Source organism: Myxocyprinus asiaticus, chromosome 20, assembly GCF_019703515.2.
Source record: "Myxocyprinus asiaticus isolate MX2 ecotype Aquarium Trade chromosome 20, UBuf_Myxa_2, whole genome shotgun sequence".
NCBI classification, from domain to species: Eukaryota; Metazoa; Chordata; class Actinopteri; order Cypriniformes; family Catostomidae; genus Myxocyprinus; species Myxocyprinus asiaticus.
This window is the reverse complement of record NC_059363.1, coordinates 44,520,369-44,532,486: the sequence shown is the minus strand read 5'-3', so window position 1 is coordinate 44,532,486 and position 12,118 is coordinate 44,520,369. Positions and strand designations below refer to the sequence as shown.

Genomic DNA, 12,118 nt, shown 5'->3' with positions numbered 1-12,118 from the left:
TCCTAGTACAGTACTTAAAAATATGACTCAAGTAAGAGTAAATAAGTAGTTTGCTGAAAAGTACTCAAGTAATTACTTCACAAAAGACTTTTATGAGAGTTATATTAAATGTACTATATGAACATGATCACACAGGAAGTTGGCATGTTGTTTCCGAGAGTTCCAGTACCCTAGGTTCAGCCACATTATACCAACTCACCAACAAGCACCATGGCTTATCTGATATTTTTTGCATCGGCTCCAGCGTGTTTTACCATCACAACTCACTTTTGCCCTCCGTGGACATTACACCCAGAAAATGGAGCTCACAAAAGTTGATTATCTAAATATGTAGTACACATAAATATTACTTCAGATTTGTTCACTTATTCGTTTAGTAACCATTTTTGTAAATCACACTTTTACGCCAGTATCTGGCAACAAACGAACATCTTTTATGTGTTTTGGGTCTTTATTATACCATTGATAAAGCATAGAGACGTTCTCAACCGAAACAAGTATAATTAATAATAATTAATAATTTAATAATATTATACATTTGCACATATACAGTGAAATTCTTTTTTTCACATATCCCAGCTAAGCTGGGGTCAGAGTGCAGGGTCATTGCATTGGGCCCTCATAAGCTTCTCCTCTGAAGTCCTAAACTGGTAGCTCCAATACATCCCAAAAACTAGCATTACTGCAAGTAGAGGATTCTTGGATAAAGTTGAGGTAAAAAAAAAAAAATAATAATAATAAAAATTTTAAAAAGTTTAATGCATTCTTGGTGAACAGAAGCATCAATATCTCCGTTTTGGAGATTTCGCTCCCATTTGTAGATCTCCAGGCTGCAGCCTCAACAAACAGGAGCACTAGATGGCACAGCACTGTAAGAAATGTTGAGCATTGTTACAGCTCAGAATGTTGCACATCTTCTTATACTTCCATGTTTTGTCATTGTTGAAGGAGCACATCTTCTGATAGATTAAATGTGCTATAATACATTTTTGGAATATCACACGAACTATATCTACGATTCAAATATTTCTGAAATACATTTCCTGAGAAATCACAGCAGTGTCTGTCAGCCCTAGAAACAGCATGGAGAGCAGCCTGTGCATTTTTAACCAATCAGAAACACTCTCTGTCAGTTAATATTTTTGGTGCTGTGCTCTCATGTACAATCCAAAAACAATAGTAATGGAATGCAATGTTCATGCATTGTTGAATGCTGAAAGGATACTAAAATATGAAATCAAAGACAAGACACTCAGTTTACAGCTACATTTTATTTATATAAAAAAAAATACAAAACTTAAAAAAAAAGAAAGTTTCCATAGGAAAGCGATATGAATGCAATCCCATCTCTTTTGTATCCAATTGCAAATGCATCAATGCCTTACATATTTCTTGTCAATAATAATAATATTAGAATATTAAGTTACTACTCAAGTATAAATTGGAAATGGTCATAAGATGAAATCTGTACATCATGTTAAGGGTGAGATAGGACCCATTTCAAGAAGTGTTCTCCCAACAATTTCATTATTCATGACTTCTATTTGGATGTTAAAGAGAAAGTTAGTTCAGGAATGGATCTTCATTCAACATGCAAGTGGACATACATTTTTTGCCCCCTTATTTCCTCCAGTCAAGTATCTGACATCAAATAACAAATATTTAAACGAAAAAGTAAAAATAAAATAAAAATGGAAATAAAAGAACTTGGAGAAGTCACAGTGCCACGAGCCATAATGTGCATCTAACAGGTCTGAGAGTTTGCAGCTTAAAAGGCAAAACAGCTGTTTTTAAATTAAAACCCATATTTGCATATGGTGGACATCAAGACAGGGTTTTGGTGAAAAATATAAGACAAACAGCTGTCTGAATGAGAACTGAACAGGCTCTAGGGGTGGTCGTCTGGTTACAGCACGCGAGTTGGGCAGGATTTGGCTGGCAAATCTAAGCTGCTCTCGCGGCTGCAGTGCGATGGCATGTTTCCAGTGCACTGCTCCTCTGGAGCGGGTAATCCCTGGGCACAGATCTGCTGCATGCATTTCCTGTAATGAAACGGGGTGTCAATAAGTTCAGTCAGTCAAAAAGAACCTTCAAAAAGCACAGAGAAAATCCCACAAGAGCATCATGCAAGAATGCAATCTCTCACCAGGCTGCTCGGGACATGATGTAATGAATATCAGGTTTCTGGAAGCCATTGAAAGTGGAGGATGCAGCCACGGTGTAGGCACCCATGTTCTCGAACAGCAGCCATTCGCCCACCTGCATGTCAGGAAGGCTGCACTGCTCCACAATGCGGTCGAGACCATCACAGGTTGGACCCCAAATACTGCATGGGTACATGCGCTCATCAGGCTTGGGTTTCTACAAGAAATTAGTTAAGGGTAAATATAAGTGAAAAATAGTGCCTGTGTCAAATTGTCATTCAACAAAGGCTATGTTAAGAAAAGAATACTACCTTCCTACTTCCTGAATACATAGGGAGAATAAAGGTCAACCGAGAGTTGATTTTGCCGATACGATATCGAAGGTGGTGGCAAAGGTCAAAAACAGATTAATTGACTGATTTATAGAATGTTTGGAGCATAACACTGGACTATAAACAAGCCCAAAAATACACTTATTTTGAAATGACCGAGACTTGGCTCCATTAAAATGCTCTATTTTTAAGTATTTCCCAAATTAAGCTTTTTATAGCCTATATATTCTCCAGATTAAGGATTCTGTATATAAATATTTTACCAAATGAGTTTTTTTTTTTATTATTATTCACAGTATATGACGTTGGAGACACGATGTATGTGCTGACACATTTTCTTTTTACACCCTCGTTTCAATTTTGAACACGATTTATCTAATCCATATAACCAACTTTGCATTGAAGTGAGGGTAAAATTATGGATGAATATTGTCAGTCAGTAATTGTTTTTATTTTTATTTATTTTAAATTGTAGAATCCTCCAGCATCAGCCACAGGGGAACAAAAAAAAATTTTTTGCAGTAAAACCGATATATCGGTCTAAATCTAGAGAATACTATATACAGTGTATACCACACATTAAAAGATGTTTTTATGCATACATTAAATTGTGTAAAAATTACTTTTTGAAAGTCTGATCAAATAATGAGTAAAGAAAAAGATGTATAAAAAAATTTTAAAAAAATAACAATTATAATAATTGCAACCTATATCGCCCCCTGGTATCCCATACATGCTGAAAATGTGCGTACATAGAATTAGAGATGGACCGATAGTGGATTTTGCCGATACCAATAGCCAAGTGATGGAAATAGCCAATAACAAATTAATTGGCCAATAGTTTATCAATTTACAGAATAAAAACATTTCTTAGTCTTTCCTTACGATGACTGGCATAGACATTGGGGCTACAAGGATCCAAAATGATTAAAATCCCAAAAGCAATTTATTGTGCAACCAAAATCACTAGAAGCAGAAAAATTAAGATTTGGTGCATAACACAGGACATTATCTATAAATAACCCTGAAACACCTGGGACTCTTATTTTGACAGACTTGACAACGTTACACTGGTCTATATGAACATATTTACCAAATAAAAGCTTTTTATAGCATATATATTGACCAGATGAAGAGTTTGGTAAATATACATACACATACCAGATAAGGATTTTTGATGAAAAAAAAAACAAATAGCAACTATCGCCACCGAATAATCGGTAAAACCCATATATCAGTCTACCTCTACATAGAGTACATACTATATACACTGCAGAATTAGTAACAGTATAGTAGTATGCTATTCTGAATCTAGCAAGAAAACATCCATACCTTGTGCAGAGTGGGCAAGACATGGGCATGATCATACAGAATGCAGTTGAAGGAACCATAGACGCCGTCATTCACATAATACATTAGGGTTCTGTCATTGGCCCCATCCTCCTCTTCTGTAAGTGGAAAAAATAAAGATCAAGTCAGAGAATAAATCTTAACATATTACAAACAAACATGGTTTTGCCTGTTTTCATGTACCATCAGATGCTGATTGCTCCTTCATGATGACCTTTTTGGCAATGATGTTGACTGCCAAAGTGTATGCGGACGCAACATAGTAGCGGCCGGGTTCAGCAATGACCCTCACGCCAGAGTCAGCAGGGAAATATTTATCCAGTGCAGGGTTGATTACAGCAGCGATCTGTCAATAAAAACAAAACATTTAACGTCTTTAAAAACCTCATATAAAAAGAAAACTACAAAGAGAGAGAATATAAAAAAAATAAAAAGAAAACTTACCTCTTCAAATTTCAGTTTGGTATCATCAGAGCCTGGAAATCCTCCACCAATATCAAGCAAGGTCATGTTGTATCCCAGCTCCACCTGGTGGACAATACAATTTTCAGATTATGATATAACAGAATCGCTCACATTTTTTGACAGTATAGTTTGAGATTTTACAGTATATGGTCTCTTACCCCCATGTCAAACACACAGCGGGCATCTGAGATGGCCTGGCTGTATGTCTCGGGATCAGTACAGCCGCTGCCCACATGGAAACTGACTCCAATCACATCCAGTCCCAGCTCCTTCGCCCTCTCCAGCAACAGCCGACTACTCTTTAATGTGGCTCCAAACTTCACGCTTAACCTGCACACCGCCTTAGAGTCATCAGTGGCGATACGGAGAACCAGTCTGCAAAGAAACAAAACACAGAAACTGGTCAGCAAACCGAAATCATGACCTGTAAGTGTGAAAATCAAGAAAGCGGTCAAAACCATGTCCAGGTCATATTTCACCCAAAGACCTTAAGATATTGTTTATAGTTTAAAGACAATGATGCTTATTTTTAGGATCATGAAGACATTTAGCATTTTTGATATTTTTTCAACAATTAAGCACATTTAACCTCGATCATTCTCATCTTCACATTCCATTTTAAATTAGGGCTGTCAGTCAGTTAAATTTAATCAAAGTAATAACATGACGTGGCGATTAAATAATCAAATTAATTGCAATTAATCATATCATTAATTGCTGAGAAAGGCCCCCAAATAAAGTTAATTCCATTTAAATAAATAAATAATTAAATATAATATATATATATAATTATATTAGATTGAACTATATTGCATTATTGTGGCAGAGGAGTAAAGAATTGATTAGATGATACAAAAAGTGTCTTTAGAAGTCAATTTATTGTTTGTTTTATTCCCATGCCATTGAACAAGCCTATAGTCAACAACAATCCATTTTGCAGTCGAGTTTGTCAATCTGTCCCGTTCTCAATGGACGTATTCTCGCTGTGCCCTGTGCCCTTTTTAATTTATGTAGATATACAACAGACTGAAGCTTTGAGCATTTTGCTAGTTTTTGGCATCATAAACTCAATGTTTTTAGGATGCGGTCAAGTTAAAAGTAGTGTCTCGAGATCCCTGCATTCTTTTGTGCTTCGTCCAGCTGTCAAAATCGTGGCTTTCACTGTTGCTGTGCTGCTTGTGAGGTTTGAGGCGCGCCGACTGCCCCCTGCTGACGTGGCTCATAAAAACACTAAAACAAAGTTACATGTACTTAAAGCTTGAACTGTTCTGATGGCAGGAAAATGCGTACTTTTATTACAGAACTTACGTATGGGTCAGGAGAAATTTTTTTTTTTTTTTTATGCCTTTTTCTATAATATAAGAAATCACACTTAAATTAACAGTCCTGTTTTAAACTGTAAAGTATTCATAGATACATCACGGTGTTACTTGTTAAAACAACGCAACTTTTTTTTTTGGTCCGATTTTTGGGTGAAATGTGAACTGGGCACCTTTTTGTTTCACCGATAATTCTGTGAAGTTACTCACTTGGCATTGTCATGGCTTCGTGCCACCTTCATGAGCTCCACTTCACTGTCAAATGTCATCATCTGCACTCCATGAGCAGAGGCGTATTTGATCTGAGACACCTGCTTGCAAGGGTTGGCATAGATGATCCTACTCGCATCCACGCCCACAGACTGCACGATCTGGATCTCCGTCTGAGAGGATAGGATTAGAGACTCAGGTTAAAACAGGATAAGGGCTGGTAAGTATACTTAGTTTGGTGTTGATGTCATTTGCTCACTGAGACACATGGTCAAAAAGTCAAATTTTCAATCAACAATCGAGCACATACCTTGCTAGCGCAGTCAAATCCAGCTCCAAGAGTTGCCAGTGTTGTGACGACAGCCCTGCTGTCGTTGCACTTTACTGCATAGAACGGCATGACACGGGGTAAAACGCGCACCCACCGGAGGTGCTTCTTCAGGACGTCACCCAGGTCGGCCACATAAAAGGCATCTTTGTCATCCTAACGAAACAAGACACAAGCATGTGATCAGAATTGAAAGGAAATGAAAAATACAACAATTAGTTTTTATTTAAATCAGCATACATTAACCCTTAATCACTGTTCAGGTCATTTATTCTATTTTAATAAACAAGGTTTGGTGACTTTTCCTAAATTTGCCACCTCATATTTGGACTAGATTCAATAAATCAAGGTGGTTTTATCAAACAGTCCCCCCGTTCATACTGTTCGGGTCAGATTTGATCCGCCATAGGAAATGAATGGATGAGACTATAACAAAGAGCATTTATTTTTATTTTTGAAATAAAAATCAATAAGTCAGACCATGCAGAACACACACAAACATAAATGAAGGGTTGAGACTACAAAACATCCACAAACAAATGTGCGTGCATACACACACACAAATACACACTTCAAGGTCAGATTAAAGTTTTAATCTGACCTCACTGTAAAAAGTCTACATTTTGGTGTGGGATCTGCACACCATGGTCAGGATTGACTGCAAGCATATTGTGGCACCATTGCAAAATCTCATCCTTCACAAGTGGTTTAAAAAAAAAAAAGCTACAATTTTACAAATAATTGACTTTTAGAATGTCTAAAACTATATCCAATGAATAACTTGTGATGATATCTAGAAATTAAGTTTGTTACAACATTGTCTTATAGAGATTAGCTGATGCATGGAGCACTGAAGCCATCTACTGGCCATAGTTGTCATTTCATGTTACTGCTATTTTTATTCCAGCAGATGTCACCAGAGACCCCCAATGCATGACATATTTAGATGTTTTTACAATCTTTCAATTTATTGAAAAGGTTTTTATTGAAGTGAAGATATAATAAAATCTATTATTTTATATGAACATGGAGTAACTGAGTAATTCAGATGTTAATAATGTAAAATATAACAAAATCCCAAAATAAAATGCATAACTTGTGTTTTTTACTTTAGTGAAGATAATGTTATTACATTTCTTCAAAATGTACATTTTAAGGGTCAAATTTGACCCTAACCGATGGAAAGGGGTTCTCTATTGATAAGCAAACAAGAGTTAAAAGCAGTATGAACTTAGCTACAACATTAAGAATACCAACAGATGCAATGTGTGGGGGTGGGTCGAGGTGAGTGGGTATACCACAAAACAAACTTACAGATAGAGATGACTCATTGATATTCTGTTCCACAATATCACGTGCACAGAAGCCCTCCTCCAGGAAGGTAAAGTCAAAGTCTGCTCCAGTCAGAGTGGTCATCGTATTTGTTCAAGGTTTGATTGCAAAAGAAACTGTTGATGAAATTGACAGAGGTGTTACAAACTGTGCAATTACAGCAGCAGCAACAAAACAAGAAAAAGGAAAGTTCAAAATTTCAACATCTACTGAAGCTGAAATTACAAAATATGTTGAAGCCCTTTTAACATTCACTTTAAATCTTAAATATGAGCAGTCTCAAACATAACAACAGAAACATGTCAGAGAATGTCACTTACTCATGTTTAAAATAAAAAAATTGGTTTAGGCATTAAAACTATGCGGACCAGTTTTTTTATTTTTTTTATGTAGTGGCGGTACTGTTTTACAGCCCAAATGTTCTGGACTGATTCATGGAAAGCTGGAATGACAGTGACTCACCGGATAACAGGAAGAGATGGAATTATAGGACGGCTAAAAGAAGTCCAGAAGCCAAGGCGGTTCACCAGTGAAGTTAAATCCTTTCAGATAAGCCTCAAGGCCAGGGCCAGTGTGTACTTCTCTCAAGCAAGAATTCTGAAAGGATGAATTACAGTAAAATTATTAACGTCACATTCTTTAAAGACGTGCAACACAGCATTACTTAAAAGTATAGGAAATATGTACAAACGTCCATAGCAAGGCATTCATCGTAATGCTCAATTTCCTGCAAAATTAGGTAATGGTTTCACAAAGCAGCTGGAACCGACACACATTTTGAACACATTTGCACTGCAGCCGGGCATTTACGCAAAGCCGGCAGAATTAGTCCCTCCCCTACTGAGAGCGCGACTGCACCAGTTACCCAATAAGGAAATAACTGGCATTCCTATTAGCCAATCACTGATCGAATCGAGCCGGCTTCTGCTTTCAGTTAAACCAATAGAACGCGCTCATTCAGACTCGTGAGGCTCTGCGGCGTGAGCGTACTGACTGACTTCATTCATTGATCTTTTAGTACTGAATAGCGGTCGGATTTGACCAAAGATTCCACAGATATCGAGTATTTGAGCAGCTCCTCAACTGTTAACACAGCTGGTACCGGAAAGTGAATTCTATAGTACGATATTTTTTCAAAGCTAAAGTTAAAAATGCGTAGGAAAGTGTGACACTGGCCACGTTGACTCACACTGACGAGGCCAAAGTGTTATAACATACGACACATTTACACAAGCAATAAAATACAACTATAAATAAGCCGAAAAAAATAAATAAAATTAAACTCTACGAAAACACATAAGCGAATTAACTGGTTTCCTCAATTATTTGCGTATGTATTAGACTGTCGAACCCAAAATAACGGATCAAATAAGTCTGAATAATATCGCAAGACTCACCTTAAAACGCATTTACAAAGACTTTTCCCATTAGACCAGAGTGGCGGAAATGAAGGGCGTCGGTTTCTCCTCTCACACAGACTGTTCGGTGATCTACAAACGCAAGTTCAGACTCAGAGTATAAGCGGTATATATAGTGACGTGGTATCCATGGTGACGTACTAGCTGAAACCGGCTTCTTCTGAATGAGCGAACCGGTTTATTCTTGTTACGGGCCTCACGCGCCTGTGTCTGTCTGGGACAGTTGAATAAAGAACAGTTTTCCCGCGTCTGAATGAAACAAAGTGATTCACATTTTATATTTAGGAATAATGACCATACTGCGACTTTTTGATGAGGTAGAAAGCTAGAATGAACAACTTCACAATGGTAAAATATAAAAACTTGAAATAAATCTTTACAGGGACTTATGTTTGCCCAAACAAATTCCCAACTAAACATTTTCTGTTGAATGGAAAAGTTTAAAATGTGTGTTGTTTTCACTTGTACCCCCTACCATTTTTATAGTTTTATTATTATTATTACGTTTTTGTAAATGATAAAAAATAAAATAAAAATTTGTACAATATTAATGTTAAATTAAAAAAAAATGACAAAACTGCGCAGGGTCACAATGAGAAGGCGAAGGGAAAAATAATAAAGCAAAAAAAAAAAAAAAGTACAAGAAGTAAAAAGAAATATAATATTTTTTTAAGTTATAGGTCAGGAAAGATCTCATTATAGCATTTAAGAAAGGATATAATATATATATATATATATATATATATATATATATATATATATATATATATATATATACAATTTTGTAAGGAATTTCTATTTGTGAATATAAAATTTTGCTGCAAGAATGGAAAAATTGACAGTGATTTCCAGAGACTTGTTTTTGTTTTCATAATAACATATAATGTCTTTAAGATTTAAATTATATCACCAGAAATATAGCATAAAGCACCAGAAAACAGATGTCATTTCACAGTTGTATAGTGTTTTAACTGCCAAGTGTAGATGAGATGCTGTCATGTTGTGCCTGAATGCAGGGCTGTAGCTAGTGGGGTGAAAGGTGGTAATGATTCTTGGGGCCCACAGTTCCAGGGGGGGCCCACAACAAATTGTAAACATTCTTTTTTAATAGGAAACGGGCCCAGAGCAATATACAGTCAGGGAGCCCAGAATACCATGCTACGGCCCTGCCTGAATGCATTTTCATTTGGTAATGTGATCAATAACAATCATACTAAAACTGTTAAATGCAACAGAAGAGTAAAAGAAATATGGCTTAAAATGTAAAATAGAACAGAAGGGTTTCTTGGATGCCTATACATCTATAATTCTACAAACTAAAATGTATTGTGTAGTAGAATAAGTTTAAAATGTGTGTTTATTTAAACGAATGTTATAGATTCAGTACAAGTTAAGCTCAATCAAGAGCATCTGTGGCATAATGTTGATTACCACAAAAATGTATTTCGAATCGTCCCTTCATTTCTTAAAATAATAATAATAATATTAAAAAAAAAAGCACAAATCTTTGTTACAGTGAGGCACTTACAATGAGAGTGAAAGGGGGCCAAAGTTTGAATGTTAAAATACTCACTGTTTCAAAAGTATAGCCACAAGAAATAAACAATATGAGTGTAAACATGATTTCAGTGCGATAAAATCACTTACTAACCTTTTCTGTGTAGTTATAAACTATTTTACTTTGTTGCCATGACAACATAATGCTGTAAACCCTAAAATGACCATAAAAAGGATAATTTAAACAACTTTACAGTTCAAATAATACATGAGTTTTAACAGTAGAATTAATGTAAGTGTTTTTATAAAATTATAAGCTTCACATTTCTGCCTTTAACCCTTCCAAAAACTGGCCCCATTCACTTCCATTGTAAGTGCCTCACTGTAACCTCCATTTTTGCCTTTTTTTCTTTTCTTTTTTTAAGAAAAAAGAAAAGAAATGAAAAAGGAGCGACAAGTCGAAATTATTTTATTTTATATTATTTTATTTTTGTGGTAATCAATTTTATTCCGCAAATGCTGTTGATTGAGCTTATCTTCTATTGAACCTGGAATATTCCTTTAACAACACTCGCAAAGATCCAGATGCAAAGGAGAGTTCAAGTGCACATACATGTTAATATATCCATTTATATTGATATGTAAATATAAATACAGGCCTAAATATTGAAAAAAATAAAAAAAATAAAAAATAAACGTAGTGTTCTAGAGTTCACTGATTTTATAGTGTTCTAACTGGTCCAACGCAGACTAGATGATGTAATTCTGTGGAGTGTTTAGCCCTCTCATTTCGGTGCCTTTTGTAACTTTTCCTTCCTTGTAATTGGGCCATCTGGTTCTAGTTGCTTCACTTTCATGGCAGCCGCATCCGATCATACAGCAGGACCTCGCTGAAGATCCCAAAATGGATGTTTCCTCACCTTTTGCATAAACGTCCACTTCCGTCTTTTATCTTTGTATTGCACACTTAGTTGTCATCCTGCCAGATGTCATGATATATTCACTAAACCTAAATATATCAGCCATAAAACTGTCCTGTAATTAAAGGAGAAGACTAATCATGCTTGTATCCTGTGCACCTGGTAAAGGAAAGGCAGAAAAGCTGCATGCAGTGCAGAAGAAATCATTTTTGCCTCTAAAATACATGATACTTATATAGAAACGCCGATCCAGTCAGGCTCAGAAGAATTTGAACATAGATTTGCAAGCAATAAAAGTGCTTTAATTTTTTTAACATACCATACTAGGTCATTTCAATTGCTATTTCCTCTCTAACTATATCACAAAAACATTGATTATTTTAGTATCAGATTATTAGGCAACATACTGTATTGTTGAATTTAGTGAGCATGTTGTAATTACATTTTATGATGGCCATTCAGTTGGCCAATAACCAATATGCCGTTATCTTTATTGTGTGTGCTGTATTTCACAAACATGTTATGCAGTCAAATAACTTCACTTAACATTAGCAATCATCTGTACACATGTAAATGTCATACAAATTCATATTGCACAGTGAGTGTCCCACAAATCAACCATATTACTATTGCGAGGGTTCAGACTTTTATTTTGACAGTGAAAAATCTGATCCTACAACCATACAGAAATTAACTGAGCAATTAATTGTTATTTTAAGGAGTCCATACTAGTCCATCTAAATGATTGTTGGACACATTTTCAGTAATAAATCAACAATACAAATCATTGCTGCATTTTTCCC

At 35.7% G+C, this 12,118-nt stretch overlaps 1 protein-coding gene and 1 pseudogene across 2 annotated transcripts; both read right to left on the bottom strand.

The window, feature by feature from the left end:
* The window catches only part of LOC127411127 (RNA helicase aquarius-like), a 68,143-nt pseudogene extending 67,931 nt beyond the window's left edge, over window positions 1–212 (bottom strand).
* Window positions 213–1,251: 1,039 nt separating this feature from the next.
* Window positions 1,252–9,024, bottom strand: LOC127410961 (ornithine decarboxylase-like). 2 transcript variants are annotated; one of them, XM_051646252.1, is made up of 11 exons: window positions 8,878–9,024; window positions 7,943–8,077; window positions 7,463–7,596; window positions 6,131–6,304; window positions 5,821–5,993; window positions 4,450–4,666; window positions 4,271–4,354; window positions 4,010–4,172; window positions 3,809–3,924; window positions 2,147–2,361; window positions 1,252–2,042 (listed from the first exon to the last, which is right to left on the bottom strand). In XM_051646252.1, the coding sequence occupies exons 3-11, from the start codon at window positions 7,562–7,564 to the stop codon at window positions 1,907–1,909; spliced, it is 1,380 nt and encodes a 459-aa protein (XP_051502212.1). In that variant the 5' UTR covers window positions 7,565–7,596; window positions 7,943–8,077; window positions 8,878–9,024; the 3' UTR covers window positions 1,252–1,906. The 2 variants fall into 2 exon arrangements, with proteins under 2 accessions (XP_051502212.1, XP_051502213.1); XM_051646253.1 differs by lacking the exon at window positions 8,878–9,024 and adding an exon at window positions 8,172–8,310.
* Between the last annotated feature and the right edge of the window lie 3,094 nt (window positions 9,025–12,118).